Consider the following 22,852-nt stretch of genomic DNA (forward strand, 5'->3'; position numbering starts at 1 on the left):
AATCAAACTAGAAACTAATTAAGATAACAGAAAAACCACTAAAAGTGGAAATTGAACACATTTCTAAAAAAAAAACTAAGGTCCCAAAAGAAAGCCTCAAAAGAAAATTTTAAAAATACATAGACCTGAATGAAAACAAAAACAGAACATATCAAAATTTATGAACTACACTAAAGCATGGTCGAAACAGACATCTGTAACACTAAATGCTTGTACAGCACTGTGAGTGTAATTAACACTACCATGGTTAAGATGGTAAATTTTGTTACATGCATTTTACTACAATTTAAAAAAATTTAAGGTAAGAGCTCAAAAAAATAACCTAAGTTCCTTTTCAAGAAACTAGAAAAAAATAACAAACCCAAAGCAAGCAGAAGGAATAATATTACTAAAAACAAAAAACAGAAACCAACAAAATTGGAAATTTTTAAAAGTAGAGAAAACTCCATAAATACAACACTGGCTCTTCAAAAAAATAAATAAAATTGGTAAACCTCTAACAAAGCTGAAAAAAATGAAGACAACACTACAGATCCTACAGTCATTCACTGATAAGGAAATACTATAAACAACTCTATGTTTATAAATTCAACAACTTAGAAAAAAACGAATCAACTCCCCAAAACCCATAAACTACCAATACTCAATGAAGAGGAAATAGGCAAGCTGAGTAGATCTATATGTATCAAAGAAATTGAATTGGTAATTAAAATGCTCTCCAGGAAGAAACCTCCAGACCCAAGTGGTTTCATTGGAGATTTCTATCAAACACTTAAAGAATTAACAGCATTTTTACACGATCTTTTCCAGAAAATACATCAGAATAGAACACTTCCCAACTCAGTTTATAAAGCCAGTATAACCCTAATACTAAATCAGACAATCGAAAAAATAGAAAAATACAATCCCTCTCATGAACATAAGACACAAAAATCCTCAACAAAATATTATTTGGCAAACTGAATCCAACAATGTATAAAACTAATTACATTCCGTGACCAAATGGGACTTATTAAAATAGGTATACAAGGTTGGTCCAACATCAAAAATCCACAAATGTCATCTATTATAGCAACAAGCTAAGGAAGAAAAGTGATACAATCATATAATTAGCACACAAAAGGCATCTGACAAAAATCCAACATCTATTCATGACGATTGTGAAAGACCAATACATTCCCCATAAAACTAAGAACACCACAAGATGTCCATTCTCATCACTCTTATCCAACACAGCACTAGAAGTTCTAGCCCCTCCAATAAGGAAAAAAAAAAGAAGAAGAAAAAGAAGAGGAAGAAGAGGAGGAGGAGGAGGAGGAGGAGGAAGAGGAAGAGGAAGAGGAAGAGGAAGAAGAAGAAGAAGAAATAAAAGGCCTACAGATTAGAAAAATTAAAGTAATTTCTATTTGCCGATGTCAAGACTGTTTACATAGAAAACCCCAAAGGATCTACCAAAAAAACTCCTAGACCTAGTGTGTGAGTCCAGCAAGGTTGCAGAACACAAAAATCAATCACATTTTCCACATACTAAAAATGAACATTCATGCTCGCTTTGGCAGCACATATACTAAAATTAGAACAATACAGAGATTAGCATGGCCCCTGCACAAGGATGACACCCAAATTTGTGAAGCGCTCCACAGTAAAAATTTTTTAAATTATAAAAATAAAAAATAAAGGAACATTCGGAAAACAAAATTAAATTTTCCTCTTTTACAATATATGTGGTTTGGCAGAGAAAGACCTCTAGGTGTTTTCAGCAGCTTTTCTCAAAATAGTCCCAGAATGGAAACTACCCAATGTCCATCAGTTAATGAATAAACAAACAATTTGTGGTACAACTATACAGTGGGATACTATTCAGCAATAAAAAGGAAAAAAACCACTAATACATGCAAAAAGGATGAGTCTCAAAAGCATTACTTGAGGTAAAATTCAGACACAAAAGGCTACATACTACATGATTCCATTTATACGGCATTCTGAAAAAGGTAAAACCACTGAGATGGGAAATTAGATCAGTAATTGCTGTGAGTTGGGGGAAGGAAGAGGTAACTGTAAAGGAGCACCAGGGAATTTTGTGAAATTAAATATCTTATCATCTTGATTTTGTTAGTAGCTATACAACGGTACACAATTGTTTAAAATCTCTTCAAACCATACTCTAAAAAAGATGAATTGGCCGGGCGCGGCGGCTCATGCCTGTAATCCCAGCACTCTGGGAGGCCCAGGCAGGTGGAGCACCTAAGCTCAGGAGTTCAACACCAGCCTGGCCAATATGGTGAAACCCTGTCTCTACTAAAAATACAAAAATTAGCTGGGTATGGTGGCAGGAGCCTGTAATTCCAGCTACTCAGGAGGTTGAAGCAGGATAATCACTTGAACCCGGGAGGCGGAGGTTGCAGTGAGCTGAGATCATGCCACTGCACTACAGCCTGGGCGACAAGAGCAAAACTCCGTCTCAAAAAAAAAAAAAAAAGAGAAGATGAATTTTATTCCACATTAATTATATGCTTGGGATTATTTTTCCCTTCTCAAAGAGTCTGTTAGCCAAGTAGATGAACAAAGAATAGTAAGAAAGAATTAACAGTAAAGGAAAAAAATTTGTTTTAAGAATACTCCATTCTGCTATTATCTATAACTAATTTTACTATATGTACTATTTATTAAAAGACTCTTTAAAACCAAGCATTTGTTTAAAAAACAAAGCCCCCATACTCTTCATCTATGTCCTACCAAAAGGAAGATAAAGTCATATTTTTAACATCTGAGTATGATGGAAGTCATGATTTATCAAGGACTCTAGTTTTTTTTCTTGCCATTGAGAATTGTCACCTTGTATGAAAAAGACAGACTTATATGAATTAGGGGACAGAATCAGTGACAAGGTTATAAAGAAGAGAAGAAACATCAATTTCTGTTCTTTCTTCCCTCATTTATGAGTTGTCTTAACTGGCGACTAATTTCCTTTCCTACCTGAACTTATTTAAAACTCCAAAGAATAAATATAGGAAGGACATTATTATCCAACTCAAATAAATGCTTCTCTATCCTTAAGACGCTTGTGTGGTCTCAAAAGTCCAAGTCTTCCAACACTTTAGTGGTAGCTGCTTTCCTACACCAATGGAAATTCACAAAACCATCCTATTTTGTGAAACTCACTATTTAAATGCCAGATATTCTTATATTGATAGCCTATTTCCAGGAAGACACATTTTTTAACATAAGAGAAAACTGATATTACTGGAAGCAAAGAGAGAGAAGATGAAGACTAAGCCCAGAGGTCCTGGATTACATTTATGCCTCTGGAAGTTATTCACGCCTCATATATATGGAGTACTTAAAAACACTAAAGGAAAAGATGTATCAAAAGTCATTAGCTATAATGAGCTTACAGCATGACATAACTGTGGAAGTGATATAACACTTTATAAAAAGTTAACACCCCCAAAACTACCATGAAGATACTTGAATATAATTGCTTTCACATAAGCTCTCCAAAAGGGAAAAGAACTCCACTCTTTAATAAAAGACTTTCCAAAGGGATAAATACTGACAAAGTAAGAACATGGTATAATAATGTTTACGCCAAAATCATTGTTCTGCAGTGACAAGGAGAAATGGGCCCAAACACTATTTACCCATAAACCTATAAAATATAAGCCATATTGAATACAAGAATAATCACCACAAGGGACAGAATAAAACAGCAACTGAAAGATGATGACTTAGCAATCACTTACTTTACAAGCTAAATTGAGGTTTCCCAAATTTCCAGAGTTCCTCAACTGGGGGCGGTTCTGCCTCCATTCAGGGACATCTGGCAACGTTTTGGATAATCAAAACTGGAGGAAGTGCTACTGGCACTTGTAGGAAGAGGCCAGAGCTGCTGTTAAATATCCTATAATGTACAGGGTAGCCCACCACAACAAAGAATTATCAAATTCAAAATGTCAATAGTGACCCTATTGAGAAATCCTGCTTTACAACAAAACTGAAAAGCCCCGCTAGTCACACAAAATCTTGAGATGATCTGTAATACATATAATGCAATACAATGTAAATAACTATAGATAGAAATGTCAAGTGCATACATACACCCCATTGCTACTCTCCCACACTCTTTCCCCCCCATCCTGTCATTCTACTCTTCTATTTAATAATCGTTACTCCATTTACACTTCCTTTAAGCCACCTTCCCCTTCCAAAACCTCCAATTCTCCTGAGAAATAAAAAATGGAAAACATTGCCGCCTTATCTATGCTGCATGACGTCTAGAACTACTCAAGAAGAGTCAGAGGAGTCTGATATATGATCATGAAGCTCAGTATTGTTTTGACTTACAGAAAGAATGCTATAACAAGACAACTGTCATAACTTCCCAGAACCACCTCAAAGGATTAGAGACGGGACCCAAAATACAACCTTGCATGTTTGTAAGCCATTATGAAAAATTTACTCATTCTTGGGATCTCATCAGCACAAGGTGAGTTTCAAAATTTCTCTCCTTGCTAATAAAATCCTCTGATTCACATCAGCTGCATTTATTAAACACCTAACTAGCTTCCTTTCATTTGTCCTAAAGCTCTTTCAAAAACTTATTTTAATATTCCCCATTTCAGAGAGCAAGTCCATTTTTAACCAATTTGTATTTTTCATGTTTCATTTAAATCTGTCTTAGCCTGTATCTTTTCATTCAACTGTATCCAAATGGCAGCATTTCAACATTAACATCCAGCATACCTTGAACTATTTTTTTTTTTACACTCTTCGCTCTGTAATTTCCAGTTTCATTAAATATTTTTGGAAGCACAATGAACAAAACTCCCAATAACAGAGGAAGTACAAAAAAACATCATTTGTACATGGATAAGCCCAGGTTTAGGATTTGATTTCAATACTTTTTTTTTTTTTTTTTGGGACAGAGTTTCACTCTTGTTGCCCAGGCTGGAGTGTAATGGCGCAATCTCAGCTCATCGCAACCTCCACCTCCCAGGTTCAAGCAATTCTCCTGCCTCAGTCTCCCGAATAGCCAGGATTACAGGCATGCACCACCACACCCAGCTAATTTTGTATTTTTAGTAGAGATGGGGTTTTTCCATGTTGGTCAGGCTGGTCTCGGACTCCCAGCCTCAGGTGATCTGCCAGTCTCGGCCTCCCGAAGTGCTGGGATTAGTGTAGTATCTGTTCTTATCAGTTCAATACTCTTCTTAAAAATGTAAAACATCAAATTTATTTTTCATGTAAAAAGGAAATCAATATATTTTAAATACTCTAAACTAAGCCTAGTTAAGATGTGCTTCTGACATAGTGGTCAACTAAATATGGCAATCAGTGTGAACAATGCCACTTAAGGTAATCATGTATATAAAGATGTTATAAATATTTTGGTGACAGAAATAAAACTGAATAGTGTCAAGAGACGACTTTTCATAAGGGAGTTTTAAATATGCCTGAAAATAGCCCATAACCAAATATATTCTTATTGTACCATACAAAAATCTATTGCTAAAAATATATGAAGCTATCCAGTCATCCATGCATCCAAACAGAAGGCAGAAATATTTTCAATAACGTATTCTAATAATAATCTAAACTTCATGTATTGTATGAGCTAGACTAATGACGTCTATCCTCGTAGAACTTTTTTACAATTGTTTCAGGGCACACTATACCCTTTTAAAGCTAGTATATACTTAATGCTTAATAATGCAGAAAAATTCACTCACCATTTCAGTGGTGTGCCTTCATATTCAAACCATATCTCACTAATGTCTTCTTGTCTCATAACCTTCTGAAAGTGCTTTTTCACTTTGTCAGTTACCAACGTCAAATAACTTACTCTTGGCAAAAGCAACTGAAATGAAAATTTGTAAAATCGTATTTATTTACTAGTTATTATTTTTTAAAAATACTAAGGTTTTTGAATTTTACGGAAAAACAGCCGTGTTCTTTGCATTATTTTGAACATCCCACACAAAGTCAACTGCTTTTTATAGAAGATCAAAGCTTAAAGGTTAAGATGTTTTAATATTTCTTACGGGGCCATTACTTTAAGCACAGCTTACCACATAAATGCCCAGAATCATCAACACAAATCTATCTACAACTTTCTGTAACACTAAATAAAAATGTAATTAGATGTCATACTATTTAAGATACTTATTGGTTCTATCAAATTTACCTTAAAAATTAAAATGATTCATCTGAGTCAATTAAACTGTTCTAAGAAGATAATCAACTCGAGTCTTAAAGTATACCTTTAAGATATCAATCAAATCTTCTCAACCAGTCCATCATGTTTTGAAGGATGAGAGAGAATGCTGGGCTAGGTAAAGCCTCAACAAAAACAGTATGAAGAACCTGGTCAGTGTTTTTTTCCCCACAAAAGGTACCCAAAAATAAAACAGGAAGAGTGTTTTGGAAAATCAATTATGACTTATATAAAGAACCGACAATTAGATAAAAGAAGGAGGTTGGCAAAAATTTATGGTTTTCCTCCTTTGCAGTAGACACTCTAGTCATTTCTTGCTTTCCTAAGTGTCTGACTTCTTTTGCTGATAAAACTGCTTTGTTATTCTTTTGGCTGCTTTTATAAATGCATCATCTTTCATGCTCTTTATTCAAGGTGGTATCTGTTGACCAATAAATCAAGTGGGACTACTAAGCTGGCAAATATATACAAAAAGAGATATTCTGGTTGAAGGAATTTCTATTTAATCATGGAAGTCCAAGATAACAGGTCCCAACTAGGTAGGAGAACATGACATTGATCCTAGGGGCTACAGAGTACAGGGGTATGGGAGGGAGACAGTTGGCATGCTCCAGCACGGAATACAAGGTACTAAATACTATGAAAAAGCTGTTGAATAGTATCATGCATTCAATAGACTATAAGTTGTTCTTTTATAAAGAGATAACCGTGATTAGTGAAGAAAGAAAAAGGAATTCTTACTATTTAACGTAAGAAAAAGCAGTTTTTTTCCCCCAGAGGAAGTATTATCGTCCGTTTTACTTTTAAATAACTTGCCAATATCATGCTATTCTTAAATAAATGACAGAGAAAACATTCAGTGTATTCTTTCAGAAATGACAAATACAGATGTGACATTAAAGTCTCTTAAAAAAAGCATAACAGCATGGCAAATTAGCTGTTTTCAAAAAATATGTAAGTATAATCTATTAGTCTAATAAGGTCTCTATTAGTAAATCCTGAACTTTAATTTAAAAGTGATTATTGGGCATTACATAGTAATCTATTCTGTAGAAAATAATAATAACTTATGGAGACAGTAGGAGGGAAGAAACACCACAGCTAATGGGTATGGATATATCAGCTCCCGATTTTGGAGAGTGTTGTACTACATGCCTTGGCTTCACTCAAAGTTGCTAAAGAACTCACAATGATTTTTATGAAATAAAATCTTTACAATAAGGAAAAAAGAAAACATTAGATTATAACCTCCATTAAGACAGGAGTTTTTGTCTGTTTTGTTCAATGCTACATTTCCACTGCCCAAAATAGTGCCTGCTTTAAAGGAGGCACACAATAAATATTTGCTGAATGAGTCAGAGATGCCAAAGGTTAAGTGAGGCAGAGCCAACAACTGTAATTTTAAAAGAACACTCATTTTTAAGGCAGAATCCACATTGAAATGTAGCTGCATTTTTCTGTTCTGTTTGGCCTGTGGGAGTAATCTTTAACTAATATATCCATATTAACACTAAGAAATCACTCTAAGATTTAAGAATGACTATTCTATAGTACATATAGATACAATTTACTTAGGAAATATTTAAACAAATAAAAATGAAAACAACATAAAAAGACATCATCTTCTTGCCTTTTACCTGCAGACTATATATACTACTCATTGTTTTTCTTAGGTGTATTTCATTGGTTTAAGTTCTTTGTTTTCAATGTGGTAAAATATACCTAGTATAAAATTTACCATTTAAACCATTTTTAAGTGTACAGTTTAGTAATACTAAGTACATTCAATATCCGTCTCCAAAACTTTTTCATCATCCTAAATGGAAACTCTACTTATTAAACAGTAACTCCCCATTCCCTGCTTCCCCGGCTCCCAGTAACCACCATTTTACTTTCTATCTCTATGAATTTGACTATTCTAGGTACTTTATTTAAGTGGAACCATATAATATTTGTCCTTTTGTGTCTAGTTTATTCCACTTAACAAATGTTTTCAATGTTCTCTTAGTTCTTTTACTCTGAATAAGATTAACTCCATTTGGAAATACTGTCAGCTACAATGGAAACTGTCATTCTCTTATTCCTCATTTAGCCCTAGTATAAAGTATTCCATGACTCTGATACAAGTGATTCATTTTTATCTACACAGCTTAAAAGAATACATATTTTATGCAATTATATGGAATACTTATGTTTCCAAAAAAGTTGCCCATAATTTTATTTCTTTATGCCAAGTCCTATTCTGTCCAACAATTTTCAAATTTAAAATTAGAGACCTTTCTAGGACAAAAATAGAAGTAAAACATACTAGAATTCTGTTCTACTCCAATGTGTAAAGCATCATACTAGGCAATGAGGATATAGCATTGAGAGAGACAAAGGAGTCCCTCCCCTTATACAACAGACAGGTTAGACAGCAAAAAAGATACAAAATACAAAATTACAAATGTGATTAATGCAAGGAGGAAGTAAAGAATGTTATAAGAGTAAGTAGCAAAGGAATTTAACCTGATCTAGAGTTTCAGGGGATACCCTGACATGAAGTATATCTTAAGGCAAAGAGTCAAAAGACAAATAGGAATGAAATGAACATGGGTGGTGTGGAAGTCTGGGTGTGTGTAAGTGTGGGAGATACCTCTGCCTTTTCCAAACAGGGGACACTGCAAGACAAAAGTCATAGAATGAATACAGAGAAACAAAGATGGGCACATTTGAGTGAAGTCTAAGAAGCTGAATATGATAGGAAGGTAGAGAGTTAAGACAGAATAGTGCTGAGGAAGCCAGGGGCCAGATTATAGAGAACCTTGTAAACTAAATTAAAGATCCTAACAATGAAGAAAAGCCACAAAGGTTTTAAGCAAGCAAGTGACAAGATCAGATATGTGTTTCGAAAAGATCACTCCAATTGCAGACTAGAAAATGGAAAGAAGGGAAAACTAAAAGCAGGAAACTGGTTACTACCGTGCAATTTGATCTTTTTTTTTTGAGATGGAGTTTCACTCTTCTCACCCAGGCTGGAGTACAAAGGCAAGATCTCGGCTCACTGCAACATCCACCTCCCAGGTTCAAGTGATTCTCCTGCCTCAGTCTCAAGAATAGCTGGGATTACAGGTACCCACCATCACGCCTGGCTAATTTTTTGTATTTTTAGTAGAGACAGTGTTTCACCATGTTGGCCAGGCTGGTCTCAAACTCCTGACCTCAGGTGATCCACCCACCTTGGACTCCCAAAGTGCTGGGATTACAGGCGTGAGCCACTGCACCTGGCCTGATCAGTTTTTAAACAGTAGTCTGGTCTAGGCTGTAGCAGTGCGGGATGAAAGGGATCAGATAAGTCTGAGAGACACTGAGGTCTAAAATCAGCTGGAGTAAGGTACCAACTAAATATCTGGGATAAGAGAGAAGGAAGCACCAAACGATGAGTCTCAGATTTCGAGTAAGAGTAATTCTTCTTGCTGAAATAGGAAGGGAATAAAATAATGCAGATGACCATATTTTCTTGGGGGGAAAGCTGATGAGTCCAGTTTCAAACATACACAGTGTGAGTTCCTATAAGACATCTAAGTGAGGATCTCCAGCAGACAAATATATAGGTTTGGAGCTCAGGAGAAAAATATTGGGAACTGTCAAGATATAAATGCTTGACAAAGACATAAAAATGGACAAGAACTCCAGGGGGTAAAAAGTGAAGTGAAAAAAAAAAGCAGAGCCCTAAGAAATACCAATATTAAGGAATAAACAAAGGAGAAAGATGTGGCAAAAAAGGCCACACACATACACACACACACATAAAAACCATAGAGGCAAAAGCAAAACCAAGGATACTGAGCACTGCAGGGCTAAACAGGACAGTGCCACAAGATGGGAGAAACAACCAACAACATCAAACACTGTTGAGATAACACAAATGAAAATTACAAAACAGACTCTGAACTTGGCTAAAAAGATACCATTAGTGACTTTGGCAAGAACAGTTTTCTTGGAATAGTATGAAAATGTGATTACAGAAAACTCACTGGTAGGAGGTGGAAGGCAGACAATGACTATAAACAATCTTGTTAAGAAGTCTAGCCATGGAGGAAAAGCCAAAGTTGAGAGATGGGGTCAACAGAAGCTTGTTGTTTCAGGATAGGAAGGATTTATGACAACATTAAAAACGGTGAAGGAGCCAGCAGATAAGAAGTTGAAAGTAAAATAAATAGAGAAGGCAGAGGTGGAGATGGGAGAAGATCAGATACCACCAGCTTCCTGAGAAGGCAGAAGATAGATGGAGGGCTGGGCCTTGCCTAGAAGGAAGAATACTTCTTCCATTATAACAGGAGGGAAAGAGAAGTAAATGTGTGTGACTGCAGATAGGTTTTGCAGATTTGGTGGCAGAAAGTTAAGGGAGGTCCTATCACACCTATTACATCATTTCTATTTTCTTCATGAAGGAGGGAGTGAGGTCACCTGTTAAGAGTGAAGGAAGAGGTCAGGGCTCAGAGACATAGTCATAGTGGAAAAGGGTAGACACCTGACTAAGGATACATAAAGGGATCACTGCCTAATGTTAAGGGTCCATGACATTGATGACCATGGGTCTAACCATGATTTCTTCTAGACACAAGTCACAAAATAGCAATGCAAATGAGTATATGTGTTTTTATACTGGATAATCTAAATAAAAAGCAACAGTTTAAATGAACATAACCGGAAGAATACAAACTGAAAAGTTATCCAGTTTCTACAAATTTCCTTCCCAATATTCTCTGAAAAATAAAACATACTACTCAGTGATAATATGTACAGGATATAGGCGGAAAAATTATGCACAGAGGCAACAAATCAAAATGCAGAAAAGACAGGAATATATGTAATATTAATATTAAAAATATGTTCAAGCTTAATTGACAGCCAGGGACATATCTGAACTACAGCTATATTGGCACTAAAATCCTCATCTGTAATTCTAAGACTAGTCATTGCTAATGTTTTGTTTATTGTCTTCCTTGTATGTATTAACTTACACTTATGCACGTACATATTTAAACAGCCAAATTTGGATTGTGCCATATGGTTTTAAATTCTAGTTTTTTGTTTTATATTTATTATATGCCTGTCACCCAACAGTCTTCAAAAACACAAATCATGACTGCATAAGAGGTTTCTCTAGGTGACGAATTAGGAAGAATTCAAGAAAAAAGCAATTACCTACAAGACAAGACAATCCTTTCTCCTACAGTTACCCTCAACACTCTTGCCATTTTCAATTTGATTAGAAACACTAGAAAACAACTTACAATCTGGTGCTCACAACAGTCTTTTCACATTTAAACAGGTCTATAAAGAAAAAATACTGTATTCTTTACATGAAATTTATTTAACTTTAGGAAGTATGTCAAACATTAGAGTTTGATTTAAAAGTAAACAGGCCTGGTGGAGTAGCTTATGCCTGTAATCCCAGCATTTTGGGAGGCCAAGGCGGGCAGATCACTTAAGGTCAGGAGTTTGAGACCAGCCTGGTCAACATGGCAAAATCCTGTCTCTACTAAAAATACAAAAATTAATCGGACATGATGGCGCACGCCTGTAATCCCAGCTACTTGGGAAGCTGAGGCACGAGAATCATTTGAACCCAGGAGGGGGAGGTTGCAGTAAGCCAAGATGGCGCTACTGCCCCCTCCGGCCTGGGCAACAGGGCGAGACTCTGTCTCAAAAAAAAATAAAAATAGACATAAATTATTTTTCAGTTGTTGTCAATTTGGCCAAATACACTCTTTGGTTTAGATACTATTACAAAGCCAACGAAAGTTAAAGTTGTAATTAAAACACCAAAAACTTGTTTGGGAAAAAAAAAAATGGTATCCTAACCTATGTTACAGAACAAGAACAGAAAAAATATCCAACAAATGAAATTCTTCTAAAAATAAAACTATGACCATACTTGGTTTTTAACTGCGGTGTTTTTCTAGACAGAAAACGGTTGATATTTCCAAAGATTATTCACATGTATATAAGCTTGAGTACCAGTAACAAGATTGCCGAACTTCTCTAAAACTATCATTTCTAGTAAGAAAACCCAAAAAGATGATTTCAAACAAAATCCCAACAGGAGCCTGGGGAAACATTCATGCACTGAGTAGTACCACTTGAAGAGCCAGTGCCAGATGCTGAGGATGCACAGAGGAAAACAAAAACAAAAACAAAACAACAGTCCTATACCCAAAAAGTGAGCAAATGGGCTCCTTAGTAAGTAGCTTCCTCCAGTAATCTGACTTCCCATAGCGAAGGCAGGCTAAGGAACGGCGCTGCCTCTCAGAGAGATGAGTGGGAAAGCAAGGGGCAGACTTTACTAAAGTGAAACAGAAGAAGCATTTCCTCATCACAAATACATTTCTACTTTTCCACATCATCTCCAGGTAAACACTAGAATGCACACCTGAGACACAAAAAGGAAAAACAGTAACAACAATTGAGAATATCTTTGCCTATTACGGGCTATTCAGTAAACCAGGCAGGATGTCATCTCTGACAGAGGCATAAACTGGGATTATACATGCACTTAGAAAAGGGAAAAAAAGCACACCAAAATCAGAAGACATTTGAAACGTGTTTGTAAAATACGTAATCCATTAACTCACACCTGCAAGTCAAGGTACAGCAATTTATAATATATATTACATATATATTACATATTACCTCACATATAACATACAATAGCTCAGTGAACATATCGTGTGTATGTGTGCATGTTTATATGTTCATTAAGCTATTAAAACACTTTGTTCAACAGTTGCTTGGAATCTCTTAACTACAAAAGAATACAATCTGAACCTATTATTTTCAAAATCTCTTCCTATTAAAAAAGCACATATCTTATTATTGCATTATCATACATTTATTATATATGAATATATGCATAAGAAAAAGAAAGTCAAGAAGGCACCATAGATGATTGATTCCATTAACATACCCACATACATGTAAGGAAAACAAAGTCCAGAAGGCATCATGACAACATGTTGACAGTGGTTTTGTCCTCTGAGTGGTAGCATTAGAGGTGAATATTTCCTTCTTTATGCTTATCTATGTTAATTTTTTTTCCAAAATAAGCATGAATTAGCTATATATAAAATGTTACATAATAATGGCCTCCAAGTTCTTAGAGCTTTTTTTTACAAAAATGGACAAGGTTAAATATCCCATTTGCCACAATCAATGTACTTACATAGTATGGTTCTGCTTCCCTTTCAGTTATCTCATCCTGATATAGCGTGAAGCAAGTTGGAATTCGTCCAAACCACACATCTCGAAGCACATCTTTGTCATCTGTCATTCTTCCAGTAGTTAAAGCAGTACATACAGGCTAAATTCTTTTTTCAACCAAAGCCAAACTGAAAATAAAATAAAGAGCATTAGTCAGATCCTTGCAAGGATGAATGAACCTGCTAGAAAACAAAAGATTATTTTAAAAAATCAATGCCATAAAGATTATCCACTTCAAAAAAAAAAAATGTGATCGCTAATCTTTAGTATAAATCCAAAAAAAAGGTATAACAAATTCTAAATGTAAAATTATTATTTAAAGGAATCAGAAAAGTAACTAATTCAAAATTACATATACCAGTAATATTCATTGTACATTTGAGTAATGAACCACAGTCAAAAATGAAACTATATTTGCCTCAGTCTTTCAAGCCCAGAAGAGTCTACTGCTTATCTAAAGAGAAGCTTGACCTATACCCTATGAATCCTAACAGTCCAACTCCAAAGGATCGTTCTCGCAGTTACCCCTGCAGATAGTTCTTCCTCTCTTCCTGCAAAACTACTCTCTCATCTTAGAAAATATCTCTTTCACATTGGGGAAAAAATCTTTCTATAAACCCATTCCCCATTCTAAATTTCATCCTCTCCACAATGTAATTTCATCCTCTCCACAATGTAATCCCACCAATACTTCCATTTTAATTACCGCACTTCTTTTTGTAAATCTTCTACCAAAAGTGGCCCCCTAAACACCTTTCTCTGTATCCTACTATTCCCCTACCTAATATGCTCCTCTCTCACCTATTCAAATCACTACTCTGCAAACCAAGCTCCCAGTCCTCTGGCCCCAATGAAACAGTAAATGCTTCTGCTTGGATCTCTCAGAATATTCTCTATACCACAAATATAGCACTAGGTCTGCAAAACAATATTCTAGGTATGGCATAAGGACATGGCTTTTGACCTCCATAATATCCAAGTGCCTTCCAATGCTAATATTCTACAACTGAATAACACAATACACGACATGAGTAAATGCTGAAATAAATACTGTTGATAATATACACTTAGAATAACTCAACAGGTGGCACCTGGATACTAAGATTCAATATACTTATCCAAATAATATTTCTCATCTTTGATAGGCAGCTAATTCATAATCTATCATAATGTATCTTACGAAAACATTCAAAATGACCTTACGAGTTTAGCCAAATATGAATTATTAACACTGAATTATTCAAGGAGTTTGTTTCCCTTTTTTTCACTTCCACTGACCAATGCCGAGTACACTAAGACGGTCATAAATTAATTAGTCAAAGAAAGAAAAAGTTGGAGGTCAACTGGAAGCAATGTCATCTACAGGTAAGTAAACTGCAAGAGGTGGAAAAAATATGTCCAACATAAAAGTACTAGGCAACAAGAATTCTGGTTCTTAAACTGAGTCCAGTCCAGTTAGCGTTTTAACTTTTATTAAAACATATCCATAAAAACAACTATTTTAAGCAAATGATATACATACATGTATGTAAACTTCATATCATTCCACACTGCTAGGCTACAAATTCAAACAACTATTGAGTTTCTGCATTTGGCAAAAAATTTCCAAGTTTACAAATGACACAAAATTAACTCACTGAAAACAGGAAAGACCGCACTACTTCCTGATTACATTAATAGCTTGCTCTTTTTAAAGGAAATTTACTAGTGGCAAAAAATAATGAAACCTAGGTTCTCACAAATAAGTAAAACTAAAATTGAATCTGATATAAAGGTGGTATGCAGTTGTTTCTGCAGCCATGATACATCAAGTTAGTCAGCAGCTGCAACTGAGATTCACCTTTTGATAATGAAGAGAAAAATAATTTGAGACAAAGAGTTCCTTTAATAAAAATCTTTAATAAAAGTTAATTACAAGCTTAAAGCTGAAGTCACTGTATTGTCACTATTGATATTATTTTTCTTCTCAGAAGAAGCAGATAGAAAATATAATCCAAGACAATTGCTCTTCCCTCCTCTCCAAGCACTGTTCTCTCAAGGAGGAATAATAAATCTGATTGGTCAGATTCCAGGGCACCACTTGAGCCATGTTTATTAATAGGCAGGGATCATCATAAACCAAAATATCATGTATGTGAGTGTGGCTCCCTTCTCTCCCCTCTAGGCTGCCAGACAAGAACCCGGACCACCCTGCTCTTTCTTTCCATGACATTCTCTTCTGTTTCTCCCTTCCACATTTCACAAACAGTAAAATGAATGACCAATGCTCTCTGTTTCTAAGTCCCTTCCCAAAAGAGATACAAATATAGACTTAGAGGAAGGCAGAACACCTCAAGACTCCAACTACAGGCTTGAGTTTTAAAGTCTTATGTTCCAGCAAAGTTTACCAAAGTTCTACGGTAGGATTTTAAGTACAAAGTACGAGTGAAAGATAAATTGGTACTTTATTTCCCATATACTATTGTTGCTTACATGTATATTTTTTGCAAGACCTAAAGGGAAGAACTAACTCAGCCAAGGCAGCTAAAGGTATAACGCAGTAGAGCTGATACAAATTTTGCAAAACAAACAAACTCTGCAAAAGAGATTTATGAAAACTGCAAACGAGGCTGCTTACTGCCTCAAAATACACAGACCCAAATTTATAGGATCTTAAAATGTTAATCTTTCAATATTAATATTTACCTATAATAAATTATATAAGAAAGCATGTCTCCAGTGAATACACTTAACTTTAAAAATACGTAAGAAAAAGTAGGGATACATGAATAAAACTAAAGGATGTAAGTTTTCAATAATCCTTTTTTAAAGAGGCAATAAAACAAAATTTACTCTTGAGAGGCACTATAGAGTAGGAGTCAGAAATGTAAAATGTGGAGCCAGACTGTCTGGACCCAAAACCAGCTCCACCACTTACAGTGTGACCTCAAATAAGTCATTTAACTTCTCTATTTCTGTTTTCTCATCTGTAAAATGGGAAAACAGCACCTACCACATTAGATACAAAAATTAAATGAATTAATACATGTAAAGCACTTGAACAACATCCATCATATAACATGTACTATAAAGGTTATCTACCATTATAATTTACAGAACAAGAACATGTCTCAAAAAACGTTTAAAAGTCAACATTTAAAGACTTCAAAACCTAATAATAATCAAAAGCATTATATAAGTAGGAATTATAGGTACAAAAAAGCTGAAAATTTTGCAGTAATCACTGCTAATAATATGCAATTTAGAGTCAAATATTTAATTACTTGATATGCCTAGCTGTGTGGCAGGTGCTAGAACAACAACAACAATGGACTTTTAAAAACCTCAGTCATTAATAAAGTATAATCTCCAAATCTACTAAACATACCATGCACTTTCCGTCCTTTCTGTGCCTTTGCCCATGCTGGTGGTACCCTTACCCTAAAGCAGCCTTCTTCACCTTGTCTTCCAACTTAAACATCCCTTAGGACCCAGCTCAAAATAACCTTTCTTCTACACATGATTCAGGCAGAACTCGCCTTGTTTTCTCTCGGCACCTCTACTTTTCCTCTACCCTTGTAAGTTTCTATCAATAGTATTTATTTGTATGTCTCCTCCAGTAGACTGTAATAGATTCCCTTAGGGAGAAGGATCATATCTCATTCATCTCTTCACCTCTGATACTTGGAATGGTATCTGGAATTCAGTAGGTGCTCAAAAAATGCTTACTGAATTTGAATGTGTTGGAAAGACAGTGTATGATATAAAATTACAGAACCAAACAGAATCCCGAAAAATGAGGTAAGCAGGTGAGATTAGATAATAAAAATTAGGTAACAGTAGATTATATACTACTTTAAATATCAAGTAACTCCAGAAATACTATACATTTTATATTACCTCACACTTGATACACACAAGCCTATATGCTCCCATTTTACAAACGATAAATTTGAGAAGAGGATGTCAGATGATTTTTCTAAAATCTTGTGGCTAATAAATGGCAGAGCCAAAATTAGAAGCCACATCCTAACTCAGGTTTCTAATCTCACATTCTTTCTATCATACTATATGGACTGCCATCATCCCTCTCAACTCCAAAACATTCATATGTCCATGGTATAATTAAATGTTACTTTGTGAGAGCTTCATGGGGCACAGGAAAGAGGGGAGTTGGAGATATTAATACATCCTATAGTGTTCAAAGAATTTTAAAAGATGTGGAACTTGAAGAATGGGTAGAATATGGACAGGCAAAAAGATGACAAATATTCTAACAGGCCAAAATAGCATCAATAAAGGCATTAAGTGGGCAGGCGCAATTTTTGTGCCAACTTTTAAGGAAATTTTGGGTTGAGAGTAGTATTAATAGATAATGAAAGAACTGATACCAAAACATGTTTTAACATCACATGTGACCTTTAGGCAAGCCACTTTACTTCACTAAGCTTCAATTTCCTTACTTGTGAAATGGAATTAATATTACCCAAGTCACAAGGTTGTTCTGGAAAAAAAAAAAAAAATCCATAAAGTGTTTGATACAATAATGGACACACGGTAAGTGCTAGGAAATGCAAGCAATTATTATTCCTCTAATGTCAAATCTGTAAATGTAAGTAAAATGAGACTAGACCATGAAACACACCAAAAGAAGACTAGGGGTGGATCTCAATTTCATCCACCAGTTCTATAGTGCCTACAGGTTTTAGAATGGTAAAATAAAAACAATTATGCGGTAGCAGTGCACAAAAGGAGAACCTTGAGTCAGAGAGGCGAGCCAGGAAGTAATTTCAGCAACTAAGGGAAAAAGTAATGAGTGCCTGACCTATAGAGGTACTCGTGGACTGGTGAAAAACAGATGAGTCTTTCCAAGGAAGAAAGAGAAATTGGTGAAAAATGAGCGATAAAGAACAAGGGAAAGGAAGTTTAGATGCTGACAGCATGCAAAATACAGTAAGATAGTTAACGGGCTTTGAAATCAGACTGACATGGGTTTAAACCCTGATTTCCACCTATTAGTTACATGTCTTGGACAACAAACCCATCCTCTTTGACTCTCATATTTGTGAAATGAAGATAATTATAATTTTCACAGGGCTGTTTAGGTGTTTAGTACATTTGGTAACCACTCAATAAACAATGTATGTTTTTAGTACACAGTTTCCTCATATTTCCATGGCCCCTCTGCTTGAACACTTTTTCCCTCCTCTTTTGGCCAACTCTTTTATCCTCTCTGGGTCAACTCTTAATCCTCTTAAGCTTAATATCAGCTCCTTGGGAAGCTTTCCCCTAAGCAGCCTCCAGTCTAATTACTTCTTTAATAGCATGCAATATCATGCAATGCAATTATCTGTTTATCTTATCTGTCTCCTGCCCCTCCCCACATTGAAATTTTCTTTGACAGCAAAATTTAGTCATATGTACCTTCTAATCACCAATATTAGTATAGTTAGCAGATAGTAGGCTTTGACATTTTTGTTAAATAATGGGGAAAAAATATATAAATATATGAATCTAGCTACTTAAGAAATTTTATCCCTAAACTCCTTTGCAAATCAGTAAAGTCACGCTTTAAATTCAGCATATTCTGTTATTTTAGAAAGATTTTCTCTCTCCTACATACACTACACCATTATCACCATCCATCCAATTTCAAGGAAATATCTTGGAAATAAAGAAATTCCAACCCATGATGCAATCTACTAGAAGTAAGTTTCTTGAGGGCAGGAGCTATTCTTGACTGTTCTATTTTCTGCATCTAGTTCAGAGCCTGGGACAGAGTAGGTGCCCACCAACAACATCTGTTAACCAATCAGTCATTTAGAAAATGGCACAGTGTGATAACAATATAATGCACAACTAATAGTCTCTTTCACACTACGTACCAAGAAAGACTAACCTACTACCTGAAGTAATTTTCGTTGACAAAACTCCCAACTACCTAGAAATATCAAATACTTACTAGACTAAGTGCGTAAACATCAAAAAATAATAATATATGCTGGCTGGTCTTCCTTTAAATTCATAAACACTAACCTCAAAACCGGGCCCTTGGTACTGCCTAGTGTTCCTACTTGTCCCTAGTCCATTTATTCTCCTCCTTTCCTACATCACTATTCGATACCTTCTCCTCCCTCAAACGTTCACTTCTTCCTCCTCCTCTCTCTCTCTCAGCTAATGACCTTGCTTTCTATTTCCTTCTATCTGCTTACTGTGAATCAGTGATTCTCAAGAGGAATTTTACTCAACAGTCCCACCCTGGGAGGGAGGAAATTTTGTAAATCTCTCCAAACTCTAAATGTTGAAATGCCCCAGGACTCAGTCCTTGAACCACTCCCTTGGAGATCTCTCACATGGTTTTAAATACCACTTATACATTTACACTCTCACAGCTTTATCTTCTGTCCAGACTTCTCTTTTGAACTGCCTGGCTTCACATATACCACTATATATGACATTTCCATCTAGAAATGTAACATATGCAAAACGGAAAACCATTTCAGATCTTCCTTCCTCTTCTCTCCTATCACTATCACTCTGTGGTCTTTTCTGTTTTGCTAAGTGGAAAAGTCCTTTTTTCTTTCTTTTAAGAGACAGGGTCTCGCTGTCACCCAGGATGGACTACAGTGAAGGATCATGGGCCACTGTAACCTTGAGCTCAAGGTGGTCAAGTGATCCTTCCCTCCCATCTCAGCTTCCCAAGTAGCTAGGACTACAGGCTCATGCCACTATGCCCAGCTAATTTTTTTTTTTTTTTTTTTTTTTTGTAGAGACAGGGACTCGTTATGTTGCCCAGGCTGGGGATTCTCTCAAAGATGGTATTACAAGCATGAGCCACCATGCCCGACCAAGTGCTATTCTTCAGCTGCTCAGTCTGTAACCCTTGGAGTCCTCCTTTATCCTTCTTCTACCTGACTGCTCTCAAAGTAAATCTGGTCATTTCGCACTACCTCCACTATTACTACCCTGATTCGTCACCTTGACCTTTAACCTGGATAAATGCAGTCAATGGCCTACTAACAACTCTTATTTCTGCACCTGCTGCATACAGTCAACACAGCAATCAGACCTTTTAAAACACAAGTTAGATCAACTTACTCCTCACTCAAAACCCATCTCATTCAAAGTACAATTTAAAGTTCTTATAAATTCCTACATGGTCCTAAAAGACTTGGCCCCATTTCTACCTAAGTATCCACTACTTCTTTCCCTCTTGTTCATTATTTTCCAGTCAAACTAGCCAGTATGCACTTGCCTCAGGGCTTCAGTAGTAGCTCTTTCCAAGTGGCACCCTTCTTTATCATCTATAGGCCTCCACGTTAATATCATCTTTTCTATGGCCACCACTTCCATCTCCTGGCTTTCCCTATACCCCTGCACTGCTTTGGTTTTTTTCTCTAGCACTTTCGGCCACTTGACATATACAGTTGGCCCTCCCTACCCACGGGTTCCTCGTCCTTGTATTCAACCAATCATGGATGGAAAAATATTCAGGGAAGAAAAAAAAAGTCAGTAATGAACATGTATAGACTTTTTATTGTCATTATTCCCTAAACAATACACCATACCAACTATTTATATAGCATTTCAGTTGTATTGGGTATTATAAATAATGCACAGTTGTACTAAAGATAGGAGGATGTGCACAGGTTATCTGCAAACACTACACCATTTTATATCAGGGACTTGAGCATTTGAGGACTTTGGTATCTAAAGGAGGTCCTGGAACCAATCTCCCAGAGATGCCGAGGGATAGGAAAGACTGTACCTTAATTTTTGTATCAATGTCTTCTCACCCCATCCCCAAAGTGGAACTTCATGATGACAGGGATTTTTATTCTTTTGTTCACTATTTTGTTTACTGTTTTGTCCAGTGCCTAACACATAGGAGGTACTCAGTTTGGGGGAAATTAATGAAATAAACACACACTTGGTGTGTGCACTATTCTAAAAACCCATATTCATACAGTTCCATTCCGTCCACTTTTCCCCAATTTTAAGTAGCACATCTTTGAAGATCAAAGCACAGGCTGGTGTAAAATACCTTTCAACTACTACCCTCAGCCCAGCAACCTTATTTTCAAATTCAAAATTCAACCAGAAACTCCCTCTATGAAAATCACAATAGTTCAGTTCAGAGCCAAGTATCCAGTTTCAAGGTCTCAGAAATCTAACAAGCCAATTCTGGAAGGCTTTGGAAGTTCAGCTACTGCCTGATGGGTCTCCGGGTTCTGACTGCTCAAGACATGCTGTGCCTACTCACCCCTCAGAAAAATCTAGAACCAACAGTTTCCTAGGTTCCTCAAGTTCAGGATAATTGTAAAATAACCCAAAGTACAAATGAAATATGTAAAAGTGTCTTGCCAACAGAAAATGTCTTTGGTAGCACTAAACATAATTACTGAGACAAGGAATATCGTAAATAGATAAATTGTTTGGAGGACATACCCACCGAGTTTGGACAGACTCACACTGCACTGTGCAATAAAGGTTTAAATAACTGTGTTCCAGGAAAAATGCAGTTCCTGAACTGAACTCTACAGCCCGTGACTAGACTCTCGCTTTCCTATCTTAGTAAGCAACAGACATGTACCCCAAGAGGGACCCCACAGGCCACACCCGCCAACCGGCCCCAGGGCTCCGGGGGCGGCGTCTCGCCAACTCCACCTCGGCCCGGAGGAACCACCTTCACCCTCCATCGCCGCCGGGCGGGCGCTCCTCCAGACAGCTTCACCCCTCCCTCCTACCACACCTAACTGGCCCCTCCCCAGCCCTCCTCCTCTAGGAATTTCATCACACAAGGGGACACACACACGTACCCTACCCGAAGCGACGGCTCCTCCTTCCGGCTCCCCGCACTGGTGGGGACGCCTGGATTCCGGACTCCGGTAGGGCGGCGGGGCAGGCTGCCCACCTAACACACTGTCCGGCGGGGACGCGGTAGCAGGACGCCAGGAAGCCCGCGCAGCCGCAAAAAGCACCGGCGCGGAGGTCGGAGCCAAACCCTGCTGCACTTCCGCCCTCTGGTATCCAGCGAATAAAACCGGCAGCGCCGCGGAGCCCTGGAAGCGCCCCACAAGTCCAGTCACCCTCGGCGCCTGGAGATGACGTCACCAGACCCCACGTGGCCCGAACTCCGCCCTCCGTGTTCTGCCCAACCCCGCGAGGAGGCCCGAGTCGCTCCTGAGCATGCGCCAAAGGAGCAGGACGCTTGAGCTCGGGGCCAAACCCCTCCAAGTTCATAGCTTCTACCCTCTTGTGAGAGTCTCGCGTCAAAGCGTAGTTATTGGGGCTTGGGGAGGTTAATGTAACAGTTCCACAAGAACAGTTTTTAAAATACTGAAACACTGCCTCCCTAGAGCTTGATCGCAACATCCCTTTCTTCCTGGCATCACACAACAGTATTAATAAAAC

General features: G+C 36.9%; 1 protein-coding gene and 1 non-coding gene across 5 annotated transcripts in view; one reads left to right on the forward strand and one right to left on the reverse strand.

Annotated features, from left to right (window-relative positions):
* The window catches only part of ATG5 (autophagy related 5), a 135,771-nt gene extending 113,218 nt beyond the window's left edge, over positions 1–22,553 (reverse strand). The window contains exons 1-3 of one of the 4 annotated variants that reach the window (XM_008007459.3): positions 22,258–22,537; positions 13,422–13,587; positions 5,730–5,857 (exon numbers count right to left, since the gene is read on the reverse strand). In XM_008007459.3, coding sequence (XP_008005650.1) covers positions 5,730–5,857; positions 13,422–13,529 — 236 coding nt within the window. In that variant the 5' untranslated portion in view covers positions 13,530–13,587; positions 22,258–22,537. Of the gene's footprint in view, positions 1–5,729; positions 5,858–13,421; positions 13,588–22,257 lie in introns of all 4 variants that reach the window. The other 3 variants (XM_038001068.2, XM_008007460.3, XM_073022381.1) reach the window with 3 other exon arrangements.
* On the forward strand, positions 1,544–1,655 carry LOC119625412 (U6 spliceosomal RNA). The gene has a single exon (XR_005241620.1). It is a non-coding gene; the product is annotated as a U6 spliceosomal RNA (small nuclear RNA).
* Positions 22,554–22,852: the final 299 nt, after the last annotated feature.

Source organism: Chlorocebus sabaeus, chromosome 13 (assembly GCF_047675955.1).
Source record: "Chlorocebus sabaeus isolate Y175 chromosome 13, mChlSab1.0.hap1, whole genome shotgun sequence".
In the NCBI taxonomy this organism is placed as follows: Eukaryota; Metazoa; Chordata; class Mammalia; order Primates; family Cercopithecidae; genus Chlorocebus; species Chlorocebus sabaeus.